Below are 24521 nucleotides of genomic sequence, written 5' to 3' on the forward strand. Positions count from 1 at the left end.
ATTCTTTCTTGTGCAAAAACAAGAATCTACCCCACCCATCTCTGCTAACATATCTATTAATTTATGTATTTTTCCAGTGTTATCTATTAATTTCTTTTTCCTCTGAACTCTCTTTATAGCTAAGGCACTAATAATATGCCTGGCAGTTTTCCAAGAGTGTTACATGAATTTACACTTAATCCTCATAAGACAAACTTCTGTTATTATCTCTATTTTACCAGCAAGAAAATTGGCACAGAGAGGTCAAGTAACGTGTACAAGGTTGAACAGGAATATGATGAATTCACGTGTAAATTCTGATATGCCTTCAAGCCCCAAGACTGAAATACCAAGCCATACTGTCTCTCAAAAATCAACATTATTAACATAACAATAAATAATAGGTATTATGAGTGCTTAGTGTTTGCTGTCAGGCCTCAGAACACAAAATCCCACATTATAATGTTTTGGCGTGCTGAATGCCAAGAGCTGAAGGAGGGGGCCTCCGAAGCACTGTAACCTCCCAGCAGCAATTCTTCTCAGGTCTCCCCAGGCAGCTCAGAGAAATGAATTTCATTTCCTGGAGGTGGGTGAGAAAAGCCAGAATTCCTCTCCCCAAAGCATGTGATAAAACCTAGAAAAGTAACTTTGTGCCCTTCTTCTGCCTTTCGGTCACAAAGGAATCCCGGGACCTACCTCACCTGAAAGAAGGTGGCCAGACCCCTATTCCAGGAGTAGGCTGGAGACCATGAGGATCTGAACCAAAAGGCCTTGCTGGGATCCTCCAGCAGCGTATCGCCATCAGATCCGGCTCTTTGCGTCCAGTCACCTTCTCCACAACCATCTGCTTTTATCAGACTGCGGGGTCTTCATTCTTGAAGACTGGCCGGTCACATAAAACTTCGTTAAGTTTGATATGCTTTTCACTTGTTCGTCTTTTTCTTTTTTTTAAACAGGAGTGTCAGCCACGAACCTGCCACACAGTGGGTGGGCAAAGGGCTCCCTGTACACGGAGTCAAATTGAGATCAGCCCTGCTGCCAGCCTGAATAAGCAAGCCTTGCAAGACCACGCACCAGACCCCACGCCACAACACTGCCTCTAAGCTGCGCTCCGCAGGCTCTGGCGAGTTTCACCTTTATTCTGACTCAAGTAAGCAGATTTTCTCCTTTTCCTTGATTGCTTCCTGAGCCCGTGAATTACTGGACGTAGTGTCTACCAGAGGAGATTTCTAGTTGCACTCCAGCGCCGCCTGAGAACATAGGCTGAGTGGTAACCGGGTTTGGGACGAGTTGGTGCTTTCTTTACCGCTCGATACCTCGATTCGGGATGACGTTCCGCGTGCATCAGCTTTGCTCAGCTTCCCACCACTCCTGAGGGCCGCCTTGAGCTTAGCCAACCTCACAAGTCCCTCCTAAGTGCGTGACTCCAGGGAGAAACCAACCCTGGGGCGCTGTTATGCCTCTTCCTGTTACTCTTTTCCCCCTGAGTTTTCAAAATACAGCGACCACTGCTTCTAATTAAACAAGCGAAAAGGGCAAAAGCCCGCTCGCTTCCGCCGGTCCGGTTCTGTGGTGTCAACTCTCCTCAGTGGCGAGGAGAAACCCCTGGCGCCGCCACATCGCGGCGCTCGAACTGCCCGCGCCCAGACCGCGGGCCGGGGGCGGGGCCACGCGGCGTACTGACGTCAGAGAGGGCTGCGACGCCGCCGGGGCCGCGCGGCGTTGACGGCGGTGGCCGGTGTGCGAGCGGGGCCGGGCCTGGGCAGCCGTGGCGCCGTAGGGCCTCGCGCAGCGTCCGCGGGCTCCGGGGCGGGGGCTCCAGCGGCGAAGCCCCCTCCCCGGGGAGGCGGGGCCTGGGCGAGCTCCGGAGCCGGGAGCGGCGGCGGCCGGGAACGATGCATCAGAAGCTGCTGAAGAGCGCGCACTACATCGAGCTGGGCAGCTACCAGTACTGGCCGGTCCTGGTGCCTCGCGGCATCCGCCTCTACACCTACGAGCAGATCCCCGTGTCCCTCAAGGACAACCCTTACATCACCGACGGCTACCGGGCCTACCTGCCCTCCAGGCTGTGTATCAAAAGGTATCGTCTGGCCGCCTCCGCCCGGCGCGCCCCTGCCCCTCGCCTACCCCCTTTTTGTCTGCTTTCCCTGCCGCCTTCCCCGCGTTGCCCTGTGCCCATCTTCCTCGCCACCGGTCCTTTCATCTCTTTCTGCCGCCCCCCCTCTTCCTCGTTATCTCCTCCTCCAAGCCCGTCAGGGCACTTGATCCACGGAATAATGATGGTAGTGAGCGTGATCATAATTACCACCTCTCCTGTGGCTGTTTGCTGCTTACAAAGCGCTTTTCCATCCTTTATTCCATGTGGTACCCATTGGGATACGTGTTGGAAGCAACCCCACTGACAGTGGCGGAGCTGTATTTGCCCTGCCTCTACCTAAGCTTTGTTTCTTTTTGGCACACCCCTATGGGAATTCGGAAGCTTTCGGTCGATCAGTGCGTGTGTCATAGGAAACAAGTTCACGTTGCCATCCATGTGTATTTAGAAAGCCCTGATTTCATTCATTTCTCAAATACTTAGGGAGCTCCTGCTAGGTGCTAGGCACTGAACCAGGTCCTGCAAAAAAAAAAAAAAAAAAAAAAAAGACCAGCAGACATGACCCTTGTTCTCATGAAGCTACCAGAGTCTGGCCTGGGTGACAGACATTAAAGGGATAGTGACACTATTACATAACAACATTGTGGGAAATGCTGTACAGGAAAAGCACTGTAGCAAGGAGAGCCCGTAACGGAGCATTCAACCTCTGCTCAAGCCCCAAAGAAGCGTCTCTCTGAAAGGAATTCCTTGATCATTCTAAACCTTCAAAACCAGAGCCCCTTGAAAACCATGTTTAAAAATAAAAAACAGAGCTGAAAATCTGTTCGGATTTTTAGAATAGCATTCGGTAAAAACACTGTGTGCTGACATACAGTACCCTTTAAGGTTCAGATGTTGGTTAGCTCCAGATCACCATGGTGGCAACCCCCAGTGCAGGAATGTGGGCTCCGGAACTGCTCAAGCAACATCCATATGTCTGATTCTTGACCATCTTTCCAGCGTGGCCTTTCCCCATCCTCCCCTTGTCCTGCCTTGAAAACGTCTCTGTGACTCACAGTCACAAGTTGACATCACTGGCGGTCCCTACTTGGCTTGAATGGATGCCCACAGGACTTCACAATTTGAATTCTAGTAACTACTTCCCAGAGTCTCTCGCATGAGTAATTTCACAAGATATCAGAGCCAGGCCCTGTTTTGATGTGGAGTTCCACAAGGATAGGGCAGGCAGTGAACTGCCATAGATATTTTATACCCACCTAGAAATGATCCTCTACCAATATTAGATTCCATATCTCATGGAGTGAGAAGTGAAGAATTGTGCATTAGATCTGAGCTGCTAAGTCACAAAGACTTGGGTATTCAGATCTGCGACCAAACAGCTGTGCGATCTTGAGCCGAAGTTAACTGTTTTGAGCCTTATTTTTTGCCATTTGTAAAAACAAGTTTCTATTCGTCAACTTTTTGATAATAAAATGAAATTCCCAACACAAGGTACTTCAGAAGGAAAGAGATTTATGTAACTCAGAGTTGGAAGGTTGAAGTTCAAAATCTGGTGGCCTCATTGGTTGAACCATGGATGGTGAGGACTATAAATGACAATGATAGAGCCCTTTGTGGAGGAAAGTCACACTGCTCCCAGGAAGCAGAACAACAGGGCTCAACTTAGGCTTTTATAATCAACTTCTGGTGAAAGCTACCTTCCAAGAGCGTTTCTCCAGTGACATAAGTACCTCCCACTAGTCCCAACTTGTAAACACCATACATGCTGTTAGTGCCATTAATGTAAGACTTTGGGGCTTTTTTAAATTCTGCATGAATCCTGGAGCCAAATCATGCTCAAACCACAGCAGCAGATGATCACACCACCTGCTTCACGTGGTATTAGGGGCGAATGAGATTGTGCATGTAAAATACTACAAAAGACCTCGCACTTAATAAGTGCATAGTGATTGATGGCTCTTAGCATCAGCAGCAGTGATTTCAAACAGATGATATGAAGCTGATGATTGATTTTAAAGTTGACCAGAGTCTGGGACAACTTCTCATGTGACAAATGCAGATCATCCACTGGGGACATTCTTCCAGGTGCTCGTCCTACTACCTTGATCTTTTCCAGGTTCATCCTTTACTGTCTTTTAAGCTTTCACAAGTGATCAAGACATATTTTGGATATGAGAGGAGCTGTTCTTGGTCAAAACAACCCTGCCAACAATACCTCTTGATGCAGTTAATCAGGTTATACTGGTTTTCACTTAAAAGTTCTGAGGCAATAGAGTATAACATTGACTGTCAGAACAATTCTGGATGTTTTCCAGCACACTCCTGCATCCCTTCCTCCAACTCTAAGTAGTCTATCCTTGATGTGAGTACAGGATAAAGTTTGAACTTCATGCTACTTGATCACTTGATCATTGATCATTTGCACCCTTGCTATGTTTATCACTTGAGAAATGGAAAAGGGCGAACCATGGGCAACTGCTGCAAATTTAGTAGATGAGAGTGACACGTTAATGCTTACCAATAAGGATTTCTGAGTCAGTGAAGCATGTTAGTGTAAACACAAAGATTGGTTTTTCAAGAATGTTTTACTCTTTAGTCATGAAATCAGTTTTCAGTCAGTTAATCTGATGCATCCTTTCCACATCTAGAGAACCATTTCACAGAGTTATGGAAAGAGCTGGAAGGACATTAAGGCAGCATCTGATCCAGCTCTGTTATTTTATAGATGAAAAAACTGAGAGGTGAAATAACTTGCCCCTGATTGCAGAGCTAATCTGTGGCAGGAGCTGGGAACAGGACAATAAGCTTGCTGATTCCTGGCTAAAGTGACACACTCCCCACCGACCTGTGCTGCCAAGACCAGTTAGGGCATTTTGAAAGAGTGCAAATAGTACCCATATTTAAAGTAATTTCCTGTTGTTCCTAAAAGCCTAAACTTAGAAACTAGTTTGCTTTCAATACATCCACAGCAGTTATCCCAGCATATCCATCTCAAAGAACCTTTCCAAGTCAGTTCTCATGGGTCACTTTATTTATTCTGCTTCTTTTAAGTCCATGTAACTTTGCATTTGGATGAATACTTACAAAGGCATTTTAAGAAACTGACAAATTGCATGAGCAGCTTCCCAGGTAGCTAGTATTTTCAACAGTATTCTAAGTAACATCTAGTTTTCACTTGCCCATTTAATGCGGTAGACATTTGGAGAATAATCTGAGCAAGGCACTGTGCTTGGATCACCAATGTCATGAAGAGGAATGCTGCTGGCCAGCAGGGAATTGATAGGTTGGAGGGAGATAGCATGGAATCTACACACAAATAACGCCAACAGTAGGGGGAACATGGTAAGTATAATAGGGCTGAGCCAGAAAAGCTTTTAAGATCCCAGGGTTGGTGGAGGTACGGAAAGACTTAAAGACTAATTAACTTAAATGATACAATAAAATGCAGAAAGGTACAGACAGGGTTAAGGGCGGAGAGCAGAGAGCAGTAGTAACTCCCCAAAGTTGTCCTGAATCTTTGAATGCTGACAGTGAGCCAGTTGGAATCTGAGCTGCATATTTGTTTATTTTTCCAGTTTGTTTATTTTATCTAATGAGACGGTTAACATCTGGAGTCATTTGCTGGGTTTCTTTCTCTTCTTCACCCTGGGAATATATGATATGACATCTGTGTTACCCTCGGCAAGTGCATCCAGAGAAGATTTTGTAATTTGTTCTATTTGTCTTTTCTGCTTCCAGGTAAGTTATTTCACAAACACTGTTGTTGGTAAAGAGAACTTTGTAAGACAGCCTGGGAAAGATGAACTTACTTCAGACCCACTATTTGTTTTAAAGCAAATGACACATCGGTCAGCTTATTCATTTTCATAAGCATCAAAAAAAGTCTGTTATTATAGGATTGTATTTGGATATTGTTAAGAGAGGATATTTGAAATCCAGTAAGTTTTAAAGATTTTGGGAAAATTAATTTTTATAACATTTTCAAGAATTTCTGTTTTAAGCTTAGCACAAGGGTGTAAATTTCTTATTCTGTTCTATTTGAAATAGAATACTAGTGTATACTTAAAACTTGGAAAGATTTCTTATCTCATCTGTATTTATTAATATGCTTGTGATTTTACTGTGTTTGTTTTGCTGGTATGATCTTTTGTTCTTTTGCTTTAATGTTAGTTTCCTTTTACAGTTGCCTGATTCCAAATACTTTCAGTTTCTTTTCCTCTACCGCCTGCATCTGTTAGTTTTGTAGCACTTAGATTTTTCTTCAAGAATTCATAAAAATGCCTTTACGAGTTATATTTAGTCATTTTTCAAACAAGTTATCTGAAATCAGCAAACATTTTCTATAATCCTATTGACGTTTTTAAAATTAAAAATACAGAGTACAGAAAAACAGAAAGAAAAGCCTTCCATCCCCTTTCCTCCTGACAGACACAGACCACCATTCTGTGCACTTAACCTCTTGCTACCTAGTTGGAGAGGTAAACCTGTCAATCCACCGCACAGATGTTGCTATCATTGCATTTCATTCAGACCTTCATTTTACCCAAGTTCAGACTTTGTATCCAAATGACCAAGATGCACATCACAAACACCATTTTTCTTCTTTTTCTTCCAATTCCAATTTCTGCAATAATATGAATAGTTTAAATTTATTTGAGGGAAATGATGCTCTGTATTTTTGTGTTATTTGACAGTTATTTTTTTCCTGAAATATTTTCTAAAGTATACTTTCTGTTGTTTAACTTTTGTCCTGCTTAGAGCCAGAATATTTCCTAGACTACAACCCTAGTTTTACAATGGCAATGAATTGATTTCTTTATAGTTAAATTTTTTTTAGATTTATCTTAGCTTGAACTAAGATGATCTTCATAAGTAAAAACTGGTTCATGTTAATTACATGACTGTTATCTACTTTAAGAATCTTCTGTGTTTTTCTCCACCTGCTATACCTGCCCTTATTCCTGCCATAGTTGATGTTAGGTCAGAGAACCCATGTTAATTTCTTCACTGGCCTAAGAAATTAATGTATTGCAAAACTAAAATGATTAAATAATAATGACAATTGCTGATGAAGAAACAGCCCTAAAGTCATGGTGGCTTCCACAGGGTTATGCAGCAGGACCTTAAAATCCTGGTCTTTCCATTATACACTGTACAACTTGAAAAATTCAAATGAGCTTCCACTTAAGGAGATTGTCTCTTATCTTTTTCTTTTTATAAAATTAGAACTTTTTCACCCACATTTTCCAAATTATTAGGGTAGGCAGCAACATAGTAAACCATAAGTATAATTAGTAATATTGATTTACATTTAATTTTTGAAAAACATAACTTTTTTCTTTCCTGATTTTTCTTTCTGCTCAGTGCTTTCTTCCCAAACAGAGTAGTATATTCTGAATGACAGAATGTAATTCAAGGTTATTGAACCTTCCCAGTGGTTTTTAGCGTTGTTGTTTTGTTTTGTTTTTGTAGTTTTTTGAAGGGAGGATATTTTTGGAGAGGAGTAGCATCTAAGAATGCCGTTTCCTAGATTCAATTCAATGAGTAATCATTGAATGCCTTCTATATGCCCCCAGACCCTATGTTAATACAGTGCTAAATAAAACCAACATGCGCTAACAAGGTAGTCACCATGTAGGAGGTAGAAGAGAGGGAGGCGGGGCGGCAGAAGAGCTCCTTGTATAAGGCAAGAAGCAAGAGCTAGCTTAGCACTTTGTGGACTTGTAAGAATAGGTCTTTGAGTTCGAAACCTAGGGGATAAAGGAGGATGAGGCAGAGCAACAGCCAAGGGCCAGATCGTGATGTATTTTCTTATCAGTCTAAGGAGCTTTAACACTGCCTACATTGATGGAATGAGATATTCCACAGAAGGAAACTTTCCACTATAATGAAACATACTCAGCTTGCTGCATTTGTTTCTGGTTTTTTTTTTTTTTTTTTTTTTTTGTAAGGAACTTTTTAATCAGGAAATATTAACTTTTTGAAAACTTGGGGTTCCTTTTTAATCAGGATATATTAACTTTTTGAAAACTTGGGGTTCTCTGTTAATACTTTTTACTTTTCCTTTGATACCATAGTTTTTTCTTTTTCCTCTTTTATGTTCCTTATTTAGAGTAAAATAAGCTTTACTGTTGCTCATGTAGAAATACAAGCAAACAATAAAGTGTAGGTAGAAGAAAGTAAGTTCCTTGATATTACTGCCCACAGGTAACCACATGGGACATTTGGGTTAAAATTCCTCTACACAGATTGTCTACATGGTTGCCTCACTTTTGTCTGCCAGTTTGCACACCTACCTGTCTCCCTGCTTCCAAGCTGCAGTCATCGCTACTTGCTGTTTTGAAGCCTGCTCTTGTGTCATTCAGTCATGACTCTGATCTTTCCCCCTCATTGAGTACACCTCTATGTTCTCTAGATTTATGATGCATAACCCCAAAGATAATTGGAGAAAACAAATAACCAAGTTTCTTAGAGTCATGTATAATTGGGTCAATAATCTTTGTAGCTTAGTATCCAAAAAGTCACAGACCAGTAAGGATTTCAGACAGTGGATGAAGAAATGAAGTTGTGGCTGAGTATCAATATTGAGTCTGTTGGAACTGGTTAAGCTTGATATAAAATAACCAGATGGCCCTTGAACAGTTAGCAGGTGCTTGCAACATATTTATTGACACCTACTTCATTTTGTTTATTTGTCTCATTTTCTGCACACCCACTATCTTTCTGTAGGCTCTTATTGTTCCCCAGGGCTGATCCTATAACCTGGCATCTCAGCCCTTTTAATCTACACACTTAAAATCTTCAGTAATATCCCCAGCCCGTAATACTGAAGTTAAAACCCTTTCATGTATAAGATTAATCATAATACTATCATGAAGAAGGCCAAATGTCCTTAAAGGCTCTGTATTTTTCAGTATGTTGCTTTTCCCTCTGGACCCCCAGAAAACAAGAGCATATCTTTTTTTACTTCCTTGATCAATGCCAGTTCACACTTAAAATCCATCCCAGTTGACAGTCCTTCTATGATGTTCCTTTGCTTCTACCAGTCCCAACTGCCAGTTGTACACATACACCCACAGTGCCAGTACTCTTCCTTCTCCATTTTCTGATTGTCCCCTGCCACTGTTTTGTCATTTGTTTCTACAAAATCTCTTCGAGGGTAGGAGTTTTCTCTTTGTGTCACCATCCAATGTATGACACAGAGCAGGTGCTTGATGACTGGAGAGAATTCTGCCATACAGGTGCTATCAGTCATCAAAGCGGTTGATTGAATCATATTAGCTTTTTTCTCAGTTTGACTTTTTTTTTTTTTTTTTTTGACAGGCAGAGTTAGACAATGAGAGAGAGACAGAGAGAAAGGTCTTCCTTTTTCCGTTGGTTCACCCCTCAAGTGGCCGCTACAGCCGACGCACCGCGCTGATCCGAAGGCAGGAGCCAGGTGCTTCTCCTGGTCTCCCATGGGGTGCAGGGCCCAAGCATTTGGACCATCCTCCACTGCCCTCCCAGGCCACAGCAGAGAGCTAGACTGGAAGAGGAGCAACCAGGACAGAATCCGGTGCCCCGACCGGGACTAGAACCCAGGGTGCCGGTGCTGCAGGCAGAGGATTAGCCTAGTGAGCCGTGACGCCGACTCAGTTTGACTTTGATACAAATCAACAGCTCATGATTATTTTTTCTTGGAGATTGTAAAACTGTGTTAACTTTAGAACTTAAAAGTAAACTCTGTACAGTGCTTCTCATACAGATGTGAAAGGTGAAGTGAAAAAAGCAAATTAAAGAACAAAACAGTGTGATTCCACTTGATAAGAAATGTATATATTTATCATGAGTGTAGACTTCTGTATCACAAGTTTTTTGACAAATGCATTGAAAAGATCTGGAAGGGCACATTATCAGTGGTTACCTGTGGGGTATAGGTTGACTTGTATTTTGTATATTATATAATTAGATATTCATTGAGTTTTTTTTTAATATAAGGACTTGTGCTCTATAACGAATATTTTCTCAAGGTAAACTCATTCATGAATCAAAACAAGTCCAGATGATATTCTTAAAACATTTACATTATATAATTTTTCCACTACTCTACTTTTTACTTATAATTTTTGTATCATGAAATATAGTTTAAATTTCTTTTTGACTGTTATCCCTATTTTATCCATGAAAGAATTGAGCCTTAGAGAAATGACACTGTGTGTTTGACTTAAAAACCCAGGCACTTAACCACTTTATGAGCATCATGCATGAATTGCTTTTATTTATTTTTGTTTATACTTTGTTAAAATTTTTTTTTATTTCCTTTAGGTCTGTATGCTTTGCTCTGTGGGCTATCATCTTTTTTCTTGCCATCGATCAGAAAAAACATGTCGAAGATGGATGGCATTAGATTATGCAGGAATTTCTATTGGAATACTGGGCTGCTATGTCTCAGGAGTATTTTATGCATTTTATTGTAATAATGTAAGTACCTTAAAACATTTCACATTCCACCTTTCATATAAGTCTTGAGTTTTCCTGCCATGGTTCCTTTGAGTCTCTGAATAGTACAGTGTTAGAAAAGTTTTATGTAGACATAAATTCATTTTTCAAAAAGGCCTTGTACTTTCTAACATATAATTTCATATTTATTTTATTAGTTTTTATTGAAAAAATATATAAAGTTGTTCTATAAAATTTAATATAGACATTGAATTATCATTTTAATAAAGATATTTAATTATTGTTTCCACTAAGTCCATATAGCTACATGGTTCCTCAGATAGGCACTTATATATCTTTTATTTTTATGTTTACATGATTGAAGTTAAAGTTAGCACTAGATAAGATTATATAGTTGGCTACTCTTTTCCATTTCCCTTCTAATCCTTTACTCTCATTGGAAAAAAAAAAATAAAGGAGTTAGATCTGTGAGTGTATTGACCCAAACTCTTCTGTGAGAAATATGTTTTCCTTTTTTGTTACATTTGAGAGTAGGCCTAGAGAAAGTCCATATGAGTATGAGTGTTTCTAACAAATATCAAGATAACATGTGTTTATTCTGAGTTCTGGATCAGGTCTGCTGTCTGTCACTAAGGTCACAAAAATCCTTATCACCACGTGTCATAGCCAAGAAGGCAAACTGAATCTTCCTGTGGGTTCAGTATATCTCAAGCTTTTTATTCCAAGTCACCTTCAGCCCTATGGATTTTCTTCTATTCTCCTAACCTTGTCTTATTTTTTCTTATTCTTTTATTTGTCTCCCTTTCAGAGCCAAGATTAAGCTTGTCCTTTAGGAACAACATACTTAATAATTAGTTCTAATCTTATTCACAAGAAATAGAGCCTATTGTTCCCAAACCCACCCCCTACTCCCCACCCTCACCCCTGCACCCCCACCATGTTACAGGTGCTCTAAGCCACAGTCCCCAGCCTTCACATTTGGGGAAAGGTCTGCAGCACAACCTTCCTGACTATTTGGGAGTCTTAAATAAGATCTATATCTATATATAGATATAGATATAATATCTATATCTTAAATAAGATCTATATATTTTTTCCCAATAACAGGGAAAACTGCCAGCATACCTTGTATGTAAAACTAGCAAAGAGAAAAATTAAGCATTTAGTTTGAATGTGTAAATTGTAGCCATTTAAGCATGAGCCATTTGATTTTTTAGGCCTAATAACTTTGGGACACAAGTGTATAATTAAATGTATATACATTAGCCTTGTAAATTGATTGATTTTTATTAATGAACTGCTCCTGTCTGCACAGCTTTCCTAACTTACTCATTTTGCATGAAACTATTTACATCTTTTAAAAAAAAACTAGGGCCGGTGCCATGGCTCACTTGGTTAATCCTCCACCTGCGGCGCCAGCATCCAGTATGGGCGCCGGGTCCTTGGAGGCCAGGTTAAGAACTCTTGTCCTATGCCGGCGCCGCGGCTCACTAGGCTAATCCTCCGCCTTGCGGCACCGGCACACCGGGTTCTAGTCCCGGTCGGGGCGCCGGATTCTGTCCCGGTTGCCCCTCTTCCAGGCCAGCTCTCTGCTGTGGCCAGGGAGTGCAGTGCAGGATGGCCCAAGTACTTGGGCCCTGCACCCCATGGGAGACCAGGATAGGTACCTGGCTCCTGCCTTCGGATCAGCGCGGTGTGCCGGCCGCAGCGCGCCAGCCGTGGTGGCCACTGGAGGGTGAACCAACGGCAAAAAGGAAGACCTTTCTCTCTGTCTCTCTTTCTCTCACTGTCCACTCTGCCTGTCAAAAAAAAAAAAAACAAAAACAACAACAAAAAAAACTCTTGTCCTTTATATCACTAACTTTTGAGCTTGTAGACCAACTTTTCTGCTGCATGGTTTTATAACTAAATATCTCATAGGCCCTTCAAACTTAATACTCTAAAGTGAACATTCTTATACACTCCTATGCTCTCCCTTGTCACACACATACACACACACACCTCTAACCTCGATCATCTTTGCTCATGCTTGTTTAATGGAAGCCACTTAGGGAAGCTTTCAGGCTAGAAACAGTTGAGCCTTTCTCTACTGCCCTCTCCCCCATCCAGTCAGCCTTAAGACTGTAGTTTATTTTATAAATGCCTCCTGAATCTTGTGCTCACCTGGCTCTTCAACAGGATTCCAAGTCCCTTTTCTCTCCTTGAATGAAGCATTCTAATATCTTTCTAGCTGGCTTCCTGTCACCATTTTTTGCTCTACTGATGTCAGTTGTGTTTCTAATAAGTCAGTTTGAAAAATGACTATGCCATCCCATTCTTAAAGTAATCTTGCTGTTCCCTCACTGCCAACATAGTACAGTTCAAAATGTAGCCTGACCACATGCCTGCCTTCTCTCAACTTCAGGCCTTCTCAGCCTTCCTTCTCACAACTTCCCTGCTGTGTCTGGTGGTCCTTTTCTTCAAGAGTTCCTTCTTCCCACAAAATCTGATTCTTTAAGACCTGGTTTAGATGTTGTCTTTCCTGTGAAGCATTTTTTAAGTTATCTGAAGTGAAGTTCATTGTTCTCTTTTCTGTTCTGCAACATTCTGTTCACAGCTCAGTTACAGTACTTATCATTAGATTATAGTTATTTGTATGTCTGCTCTCCCGGAGTCTTCTGAGCTCATTGGGACAGCCCATGGCATAGTTGGTGGTTTTGTTTCTGTGGGGAGCAACTCGGACTAGACTAAGTTACTGGAATTGAGACTTGTTCTATGCATCTGCTCTCCCACAATATGGCGCTGGGAGAGAAGAAAACAGCTTCTACACAGCTGCCTCCAGTTCAGCCAATAAACTGTAGGACTTGCTCCTGACTGGGGGAGAGCAGCGTGCTCGGCGTGTGGGCAGCCGAGTTGGGATTGGCGGGGGAGGACTATAAAGGAGGAGAGAGACGGCATGCACCAGGGAACATCTAAGGGGAACATCTAAGGGGAACATCTAAGGGGAACACCTGTGCAGCCCCTGAGAGAGCCGGCCGGCGGTGTGCCGCTCCCCCGCGGAAGTGGGGAATGTGGCAGGGGGAACCGCCCTTCCACGGAGGTGGAAGGGATGGTAGCCAACCGGGAAGAACCAGCAGCAAACCCGGGGAGGGCCGAGCAGACGAAAGAACAGCGCAGGGTCCTGTGTCGTTCCTCCACGAAGACGGGGAGCGACATAATGGTGCCGTGACTCGGATAGGAAACCTAAGAGGGAAGAAACGGGAAGAAGTGGAAAATGCCGGAGAGAGAGACTAGCAAACAGCCTAGGGAAAAGCCGGACAGAAAAGGTGCCGGAAGAAGCTATCGAAAGCCTAGGCATAGACTCGGATACGGACTGTGGGAAAGAAGTTAGGATTTAAAGTGAAAGCAAGAAGAAACTTAGACTCAGATACGGACTGCAGTTTGAAAGTGAAAGTGAAACCTATAAGAAACTTAGACTTGGATACGGACTGTGGGGAGAGGCCAGGAGAAATGAGGGAGGAATATTGTTGGAAGAAAGCTTGGGGAAACATACCGGGTAGAGAAAAATGTTAGGGAAATTGAAGCCGTGGGGGGCAGGCCGAGGTGGAAACGTAAGCCAGTTTGGAATTCTTTAAGTCAGCCCGGGGGGCAAAAGGCGAAAATCTAAAACTAGAGGCGGAGACATATGAGCTAGGTTGGAATCCGTCAGATTAGCCTGAGGAGCAAAGGACGGGAAGCCAGACCGAAAGGCGCAGACGCGTGAGCTAGGTTGAATTCGCCAGGTTAGCCCAGGGAACTTAGATTGAATGCTAGTGGCGGAGACGTGAGCTGGGGCTGTGTGACTCGCGGAGGCTGCCGCACGCAGAGAGAGCGTGCGGGGCACAAGTAGATAGGGAACGCTGGGCTAGTGCAAGACCGCGGAGTGTGCGCGCGAAGCCGAGCCGCGCAGAGCCGCGAAGCCGCGCAGATAAGAGAAGCGGGCTGAAGCGGCTCAGCCGGGAAGCCGCCGAGAAGCAGCCTCGGGGCGGGCACCGGGAAGCCGCAGGGATAAGAGAAACAGAAGTTTAGAAGTAAAATGAGAGAAATAGGAATGTTGGCAGACAGAAGTAAAATGGGAGAAATAGGAATGCCCGGAGATAGAGAAATAGAGAAATAGAAAGGCCTCCCCACAATACTGCAATGAGAAGGCTTGGATTCAGTCTGCCTGATTAGTGAGGTGATGAGCACCTGCGGGCGGCTAGCAGCTTATGCGCCGGTCACCGAAGACAGGCACATTATCAACACCAATAAGTCACCCCACAACATGGCAATGAGAGAGCTTGGATTCGGTCTGCCTGATTAGGGCGGTAAGCACCAACAGGCGGCTCGACCAGAGTATGAGCTGCAGGTCACCGAAGATAGGCACGAATCAACACCAATAAGCCTCCCCACAATATGGCGCTGAGAAGGCTTGGATTCGGTTTGCCTGATTGATAGGGCTTGCAAGCACCTGCAGGCAGAGCAGAGCGTGCGCTGCAGGGCACCGAACACAGGCACGCATCAGCGCCTAAAAACCTCCTCACAACATGGCGAAGAGAGGACCCGGATTCGGTTTGCCTGATTGATAGAACTTGTAAGAACCTGTGGCAACTCTAGCAAGCAGAGCAGAGTGTGTGCCACGGGGCACCGAAGACAGGCGCGTATCAACGCCAAAAAATAAAAAGAAAGGGGGATCTGTGGGGAGCAACTCGGACTAGACTAAGTTACTGGAATTGAGACTTGTTCTATGCATCTGCTCTCCTACAATATGGCGCTGGGAGAGAAGAAAACAGCTTCTACACAGCTGCCTCCAGTTCAGCCAATAAACTGTAGGACTTGCTCCTGATTGGGGGAGAGCAGCGTGCTCGGCGTGTGGGCAGCCGAGTTGGGATTGGCGGGGGAGGACTATAAAGGAGGAGAGAGACGGCATGCACCAGGGAACATCTAAGGGGAACATCTAAGGGGAACATCTAAGGGGAACACCTGTGCAGCCCCCGAGAGAGCCGGCCGGCGGTGTGCCGCTCCCCCGCGGAAGTGGGGAATGTGGCAGGGGGAACCGCCCTTCCACGGAGGTGGAAGGGATGGTAGCCAACCCGGGAAGAACCAGCAGCAAACCCGGGGAGGGCCGAGCAGACGAAAGAACAGCGCAGGGTCCTGTGTCGTTCCTCCACGAAGACGGGGAGCGACAGTTTCTACACGGACTTAAACTGTGCCTGGTATATAACAGGCAGACAGTGTTCTTGTATGAATAAATGTGGCCTTTTATCACTCACTCTGTAATTTAGTTTATCATCCTAAGAAACCTAACAGTTGTATGCAGCATGAATTTTTTAAGGAAGGGGGACAGTTGTATTTGGAATGTTAACATAGGAGCCTAAATTAATCTTTCCTTTTGTTTATCATAACAACAGAATGAAACTTTGATTTCTTTGCATTCTAGTATTGGCGCCAAGTGTACTTGATCACAGTGCTGGCCATGATCCTGGCAGTGTTCTTTGCGCAGATTCATCCCAATTACCTCACACAGCAATGGCAGAGGCTCCGTTCTATCATCTTCTGTTCTGTTTCGGGATATGGAGTGATCCCCACTCTTCACTGGGTTTGGCTCAATGGAGGAATCGGTGCTCCTATTGTACAGGTAGGTCAAGTGTAAGTGGTATTTTTCTTCTTCTTTTTTTTTGTTGTCTTTCAGTTTTACTTCTTTTCAGTAGAGTGTTAGGAAGTGGTTGGCTCTTGGCCATTTGTAAGCATATTTGTAATTGCACATTGACACCATAATTTTTTTCACAGCTATATAAATAAGTATACTTTGCAAAACTACAGGTGAAGTGACTATTTCTTTCTGAGATGTCTCCCTGCAATCATACATTCTTAGTTCTCTTTCTGCAACCCTAAGTGTGTAAATCCCTGGGTCACGATTTGTTAAGGAGGACTCCAAAGTTTCCATCTCTGTCTGCTGGGGTAGTGGAAAGGCCAATGATAAAGTATAGAAGTACAGAGTGATGAGACATTGTTTTTGTTTGTTTTCTGCTGCACCTGTTCAGTTTGGGTATATATGGCATATAAAGGTAGACCTAGGGTCTAGAATTTAAGCCAGAGTTTGAAAATAATGATAAAGATTTGGAAATCATCCAAGGGAGCATATTCAATCTGCCAAGGAAAATATATTGAAAGTAAGTGAAGAAAACAGATTAGACAACTGCTACTCTAGATTTAATTCTAACCGAAAATGAAGACCTGATTGTTGAAATAGAAATTACAAAATTTTGGATGTGGTGAATATATCCCTTTTAAGCATATAATGTTTAAGAACAATATCTATTAAGCCAGTGGACTTTAAAGAAATTCAGAAAAATATGGGAATGTTTCCATGTTCAGAAATCTTAAAATAGAAATATGACTTTGAAAGACAGTGGCTGTCAGAGATAGAATTCCTCTACAAAGGTACATCAAAAAGTTTGTGGGAAAAATGGAATTAAAAGATAAGTCTTCGGGCAGGGATTTGGCTTAGCAGTTAAGATCCCCTTGGAACACCCTCATCCTGTATCAGAGTACTGAGTCAGGTTTCTGTTCTGCTTCCAGTTCCAGCTTCCTGCTAATGTGCACCCTTGGAAGCTGCAGATAATGGCTTAAGTAGTCCCTCCCACCCATGTAGGAGGCCCAGATAGAGTTCCCAGTCTGGCCCCAGCTGTTGGCACCCATTTAAGGAGTTAACCTGTAGATGGAAGATGTTTCTGTCTGTCTGTCTCTTCCTGTTTCTCTGCTTTTCAAATAAAATGAAAATAAATATTTTTTTCAGAAATAGTGTTTTTTAAAAGATGTTTATTTTGGTACAAAACAATTTTGAAATCCATGTAGTCTTTTTTCAAAATATGCATTTCCATGAGCTCTTTGAAGACCTGTCATATATACTATTTCAAAATATTTTGCACCAAAAAAGCTTTTATTTAATTCATTTTCCACAAACTTTTTGAAGCATCCTCATTTGTACAAGGTATAACTGGCTGATTTTCTCAGGGTCGGGAAAACCTTTCTCACAGAGAATCGACAGTGACCTGGAATGCCTCATATAGTAGTGTGCAGGAGGACTGTTTTCTAGGATATCAGAACAGATTGCTGTCTTGAACAGTTACTTAGGTCGTTTCTAGCCATAAGTCCATGGTCTTTAGCCTGTCTGCCTATTCTCTGCTAAGTCCATTCTCCTACATATTCCACCTACACACCTGCATTGTAGATGGAGTTGGGCACCCTTTGACCATTCAGCAGTATTAAAGCTCTACCCCTGTAGATTAACCTTCAGGGCATTCCCTATGCTCTGTTCCTGAGCACTGCTTTCTGGAGTATAGTCAGCAAGGTTTCTATCATTGGGGACTCTCTGCAGAACCAGTCAGACTTAACCATGAGATTCCACCAAGAGGTTCATAGTAAACTGGGAATTTGGTAATGGTAGGGAGGTCACTGCAAAAGTGTTTTGTTTTGCTTTTCAGGACTTTGCACCCCGTGTACTTGTGATGTATATGATTGCTCTTCTTGCTTTCCTCTTCTACATTTCCAAAGTGCCAGAACGGTACTTTCCAGGTAGGTCTCTCTTGTATAGCAGCTCTATAGCTTGATTCTAAATCATATGCTTGAGATATATGGTTAAGAGCATCTAAACAGACCTTTTTCAGTGTTATTGATTGTAGAATGGTTCTTCCATTTGCAAACATTATCTAAAACTTTAACTTCCAAAGGGCTCCCACAAGCTGTTCCTTTCTTTTTCAAAACAGAAGTTCAGTCTAATAGGTGGGGTTGCCACTGTTCCATGTTTACAAACTGATAACAAGGCTGGCATTAGATTCTGAGAGTCTTCTGTGTCACAGCCATTGTTCTTTTCAAAAAGTAGACCACTAACTATGAACTACCATTTATTTCTTTATATACCAAGTTTGTTCAAAAGTAATTTTTATAAGCAGAGATATATAAAGCAAGAAAAGAAAATATGATACTGAGGAAAAGAAACCAGCTTTAGGAACTCTTCAGATTTAATAGTCCCCCTTTTCTGCCATTTTACTTTTTGAGCTTTTAGTTACCTGTGGTCAACAGTGTTCTGAAAATATTAGTATTTGTTTGAAGAGAGAGAAAGAAATCTATTCACATAACTTTATTAGAGCATATTGTTATAATTTTATTTTAATATTATTGTCAATCTCTTAATATTCCTAGTTTACAAATTAAGCCTTACCATTGGTATGTATGTGTATGAAAAATCTGTATAGACACTATGTATGTATACAAAAAAAAAAAAACTATCCACAGTGTCAGACATTTACTGGGGGAATATATGCCCCACAGATAAAGGGGGGACTACTGTTATGTACATCATAAGTTTCTGTAAAATAGATAAAGACCACAAATCTGGCTTTCAGCTTCCTGGCACCCAGCACTAAGAGTAAAAGCTAATAATCTTCATGTCTTCAAGATACAAACTAGTCACTCAACAGAAGTATAGATTTCTCTGTACCTTGGTCAAGAATGGGAAAATAAAGTTCTGATAGGAAGTAACTAAGAATACTAGTGGAGCCGGCGCCGTGGCTCAATAGGCTAATCCTCCACCTAGCGGCGCCGGCACACCGGGTTCTAGTCCCGGTCGGGGCGCCGGATTCTTTCCCGGTTGCCCCTCTTCCAGGCCAGCTCTCTGCTGTGGCCCGGGAACGCAGTGGAGGATGGCCCAAATGCTTGGGCCCTGCACCCCATGGGAGACCAGGAGAAGCACCTGGCTCCTGCCTTCAGATCAGCGCGGTGCTCCGGCCACAGTGCACCAGCCGTGGCGGCCATTGGAGGGTGAACCAACAGCAAAAGGAAGACTTTTCTGTCTGTCTCTCTCTCTCTCTCTATCCACTCTGTCAAAAAAAAAAAAAAAAAGAATACTAGTGGAGTCAGACTGGTTTCACATCCTACATTGGCCACTTATTGGCTGCTTGAGCTAAGTTACTGAAGCTCATTCCTTTCTAGTTTTCCCATCTGAAACATGGAGAGAATAGGACTACTGGCTCTCCCTGGTTATTTTGAGGAGCAGTTAAGAAAACGCTTGGAAAGTAGCACTGCTCCTAGCAAAAAGTAAGCATGTATAAATGTTAGCAGTTATTATTGTGATGTCGTCCCTAAACCTTGGTCTTATTTTTGAAATATGTGGTTTAGTAAGGGACAGAATGATGCAGAGACAAGGAAGCTTTGGCTTGAGTCAAGAATAACATTTAGAGAACCAAAAAGTGAATTTTTAATTGGAACGACTAGAAGTTGGAGAGCAGCCTTGTCCCTGCCTTCTCCTCGGTTAAGAATCATTTCCACAGTGAATTATGAGATGGGATTGTTGGGGGAAGAGAAAGGACGAGAAGTCATGTACCCCATAGATCCTCAGGCATTCCTCCATGCTTTTGTTTTTTTACCATTATAAAAACAGGAATTCAAATAAGAACCTGAATATTCGAACATTAGGTTTCGGGAACATAAGTCAGACATCGCCCTGAATTAAGGACCATGTATCTTCCAGGAAGGGCCAACATTTTACTCAGAAAATAATTCTGGCAAAAAATATTGTTTTACTTTATTAATGTTTTAACATGCTGTTTCTTCTTCATCACATACAAGTAAAAAATTCAACCATGAAAATTCTCTTCACTATGAAATTAGAACCATATTGCTTTTAAGCTTTAAAATATTCAGGAATTAGCAGTTGTCTAATAGAGAACACCTGCCAAAGATCAAATGTTGTATAACTTAACTTTCCTCCAAGATCCTGACATAAAATGTGCATAATGGGTCTGAATGTGTATAGCTGAATTCAAGTACATGAGACCAGTGGAGATATGGAAGACTGTAAAAAATGAAAAATTTTTAGAGTCAAAATGACAGCCTCAGATGTTCAGGTTAAATGCCTTACAAACCTTCTCCAACCAGTCCTCACATATGACATGACCACAAGAGTGGGAAGTGCAGTGAACACCAGGATATAAACAAAGTTAAATGTTTTCATTCAGATCATGTTAAATTTTTAGAAATAGATAAATACTACAATGAGTCCAAGGATCCCTAAGGTGTCCATGGATAGAACTAAGTGGATCTCTGATACTTGAATTACAAAGTAAGCAATTTTTGTTTGTAATCTTCTGTATTTTCTTTTAAAAGTGGGTCTGTAGGCTTCACTAGACTATTGAAAGAGACTATGGCGCACGTGTGTGCATATGTATTCGCCTGTACAGAAAGAACCTTGTTGATTTAAAAATCTGCTTACTATACTAATGAATATTTTGGTAAGAGGTTAGAGGATAGTTCTGTTATGAACTATGAAAACAGAAGCACCATGAGTAAGAAAAAGTTATTAACATTTAAATTGTTACTCTCCTAGTTCTGCCTTTTGTATTTATTGAGGCAGTTCAAGAAGCTTCCAATCTACTACTTAATCTTGGGATTTGACATTTAATCACAAAGAAATTGTTTGCTGATGTTGCATATGAACTAATCCACCTTAGCTACTCCATTACTAATTATAATATTTTGCAGATTATTTTATCAGAGAACATAAGATCCAGATGTTTTCTCTTTGCATACCTACTTGAAACAAGTGGTTCAACCAGCTTCATATCTCTTCATCTCTAAATACAGCATTTGCTTCTCACAGATTCATACCTAAATCACACCATGATTTAGAAGTAACACTAGTTTCTTTTGTGTCTCACTCATGTTTTTTTCCATTCCATCATGAATTAATACATGAAAAGCAAAAGGTCAAATTCCTGAAATTAATAAACTTAGGTTTTGAAAGCATACTAGGATTAGTATGTCAAAATTCACTTGTGTAGTTGATGAATAAAACCTTAAGAGTAGACCTAGTATGAATTTATCCTTTTCTAAAAACATTTAGATCTGAAATGTTTCTAGGTACTTAGAGACTACCAAAAAGCCAAACTGTACTTTCAAAGGCCAGACAGGAATATATTTTTCTTTTAATATCAAAATATTACAATCAGTATTTTTTCTTTCCGCCTTCCCTTTCAGGACAACTAAACTACCTCGGATCAAGCCACCAAATATGGCATATCCTTGCAGTAGTGATGTTATATTGGTGGCATCAGTCAACAGTGTATGTCATGCAGTATAGACATAGCAAGCCTTGTCCTGACTATGTTTCACATTTGTGAATTCAGGTATGGCCACCTGGTGAATTCAGTTGTTAAGCAATATATAATGGGGAGTTGTATACCCCACTGTTTCTAAGGTTCTCATTAGTTTTTCTTTTTCCTCTTGTTTAATATATCATGAGTAATGCTTTATAAAAATGGAAAAATAAACTTGGGTATCTGTGTAGTAACAATTGCTTTATGGACCCTTAAAACTACTAATCTTCTGCTTATACAGAAAGTGAAGTTTCGTTGGCAATCATAAGAAACATCTGAACAATGAATGTGACACTAGTGCAGAAATAGGATTTTATTTTACTTACCACCAGCTTCGTTTCCTTAGGAAGGGCTCATCTCCATTAGAAAATGGAGTCATCCTGTGTGATTACTTTAATAGAAGATACTTTCAGTAAATTGTCAAATTTAAGTGCCTAATCAAGGCAAGATTGATACGGCCTGTGCTTAGTATTCATATAAGTTAGGACAGTGATTTTGCATAATCACTAGCCATTAAATACATACTTTGTTTGATACTGGCACTTAAGATAGTATTTCCTTTAGTTATACATTCTCTACTCTCTAGCAACACTGGATTTTTTTACTTTGCCAGAACAAAAACTTGCAACTTCTTGTCAAGTTGAGAGGGGTATTGAGAAAAGGAAAAGAAACTTGCATTGTTATTTTCTATCAGATAAGAATCACATTAGATAGTAATTACATGATTAGGCAACAGATTCTATGGTGTAAAACCATAGAAGTCTTTAGCCACCAAAAGTTTTAATTCCAGATACTATTTAATTCCCAGTAATAATTTAATTGCAAGACAGAAAATTTGATTCTGAAATTCCAGAAAAACTTGCTTTTCTGAATTTGTATTCCTAAATTTCCTGATGATGGGGGTTCCCAGCCATATGGCCACGAGTAATTTCAAGGCCATAGGACCCAGATGGCCGTCTTGACCTGGAAGTGCACTTTTAGGCCTTAGAACAAGTCATGCCAATGCCCAGTTGGGTGATGTGGCTATTCACCTGTGCTCTGGTCCTGTTTCTGCATGTTTTATGCATTGCCCTGACAAAGTGCCGAGAAACACTGATACTTGGACCTGAAGTGTTAAACGTACTCCGTTTTGTGTGTACTCACTAGGGCTCCCTACCCCCTTGTATTGTAGTATTTTCATCTGCGTTAATTAAATCCCTTAAAGCAGATTCACAAAAATGTACATCTTTTATTGGAATATAAAATATTATCCAAGTTTCTTCATGAGCATGAACTGCTTTCAGAACACAATTATTGAATATCAGAAAAAAAAGTTGATCCTGGTGAAGTTTATTCCCAAAATGCCTCGTGTACATCGGATACTAGGAAAGCTGCTTTAATGTACCTCAGTTTATGCATCTGTAAAATGTTGTGTTTCTTTCCAGTGCAGTGCTGTTGAAATACAAATTCCATACCCTCACCTCCACCCCATCCCCAAGGCTCAGCAAGGAGCATTTCCCTAGGTAGGTTCAGTCAGGGCATTTTCTGTCATACCCGTTTTTTATGACAGATTGCTACTCTGAAAATGGCTCTCTTACCTCATAAGGCCACAAATTCGATGTTTATGTTAAGTGGTACAAGAGTAGGCGATATTTCCTTTAAAGCATGCTTTGTTGGCCTACTTTTAAATTAATATTTTTGTCATTTTGGCCAAACAGAATACACTGAGTAGTTAACAATCAAGTTAAAAATAAAGTGGAAGTCCAGTTATTTTATGTATGGAACCATTTTTTATTATAAAATCTTCTCCAAATTAAAAAGAAATTAAATTTTTTCAATTTTAAATTCCTATTTTTGTTTTAGTGTATTGATTTAATGCTTGCCATATGAATTAATGCATAGAGTATACTGTATTTTTTAACACCTTTCTTTGATTAAAAGATATACTGTCTCACCGTAGAGAGAATTATGCCATGTAAACATTTCAACTGTTTATGAAAAGGCTAGAATTTGGAAGAGGGCCTCCTCTCATTTTTATCTTTTCTATGTTATATTTATTATTAAGTAGGGAATGAAGGAGTCGATTGCTGTCAAACTATAAGCACTTCTGTATATCCGCCTTTATTGACCACCTACTGTGTGCACAGCACTACTGTTAAAATTTTTAAGATATTGTTAACATTAAAGAACATTTAAAACTTACATACAAATCTGAGCCTTGTATATTTATTTTGTTTTTATAGTTATCAAAATAAGATTAAAAGTATGCTATCCAGCTTCAATGCTCAAAAACAACTGGTGTTAATTTTACCTATGTGTAAACTATAAAAGTTCTTTACCTACAGACTTTATGTTTTAAAATTACTATGCCTGTTTTATATTGTCTACAGTAAATTAAAGGGTTGTAATTAACTCATTTAAGTACAGTTATCTTTCTATATAAAGCCATTTTCAAATAGCCAGGTAGTGTTTGTCTGTCATTACATTGAGTGCAATTTATTAAGCTGCATGGCAAAAATATGTATTATGTAAATAAAGCAGGCTTACTAAATATATTAAGTGCCATTTGTCATTCTTTACATCACAGCTTTAAAATGATACTCTAAATCAGGACAAAGGTTCAGGGAATGTCTGTCATATCTTACAACATCCTACCTGGACAGTGTCTGAATGCAGATTATGACTGCGGCAAAGCTGCCCAGCCCTCCATTGGGCAGGTGCCTACCCGAGATACACCTTGCCCTGTATTGAATATCAAGGGGCAAAGCCTGCACTTCTGGTTTCCTGCCAGTTGCTGGGCTAAGCAGGCCCATACCCACTCAGAATTCTACCTCTGCCATAGTATGTGGAGAATCAGCACACTACCAGGAGAGGCT

The 24521-nt window shown here is 41.2% G+C and overlaps 1 protein-coding gene across 4 annotated transcripts in view; it reads left to right on the plus strand.

Annotated features, from left to right (window-relative positions):
• Nucleotides 1–1660: 1660 nt before the first annotated feature.
• PAQR3 (progestin and adipoQ receptor family member 3) overlaps nt 1661–24521 on the plus strand; it is a 31275-nt gene continuing 8414 nt past the window's right edge. Inside the window, exons 1-6 of one of the 4 annotated variants that reach the window (XM_070047982.2) lie at nt 1661–2059; nt 5650–5812; nt 10379–10534; nt 15951–16148; nt 17998–18088; nt 21548–24198. In XM_070047982.2, the coding sequence (XP_069904083.1) occupies nt 1875–2059; nt 5650–5812; nt 10379–10534; nt 15951–16148; nt 17998–18088; nt 21548–21690 (936 nt within the window). In that variant the 5' untranslated portion in view covers nt 1661–1874 and the 3' untranslated portion in view covers nt 21691–24198. Of the gene's footprint in view, nt 2060–5649; nt 5813–10378; nt 10535–15950; nt 16149–17997; nt 18089–21547; nt 24199–24521 lie in introns of those variants that run through there. The other 3 variants (XM_051820186.3, XM_051820190.3, XM_051820189.3) reach the window with 3 other exon arrangements.

Source organism: Oryctolagus cuniculus, chromosome 8, assembly GCF_051225735.1.
Source record: "Oryctolagus cuniculus isolate XC-2025 breed Fujian yellow rabbit chromosome 8, ASM5122573v1, whole genome shotgun sequence".
NCBI lineage: Eukaryota > Metazoa > Chordata > Mammalia > Lagomorpha > Leporidae > Oryctolagus > Oryctolagus cuniculus.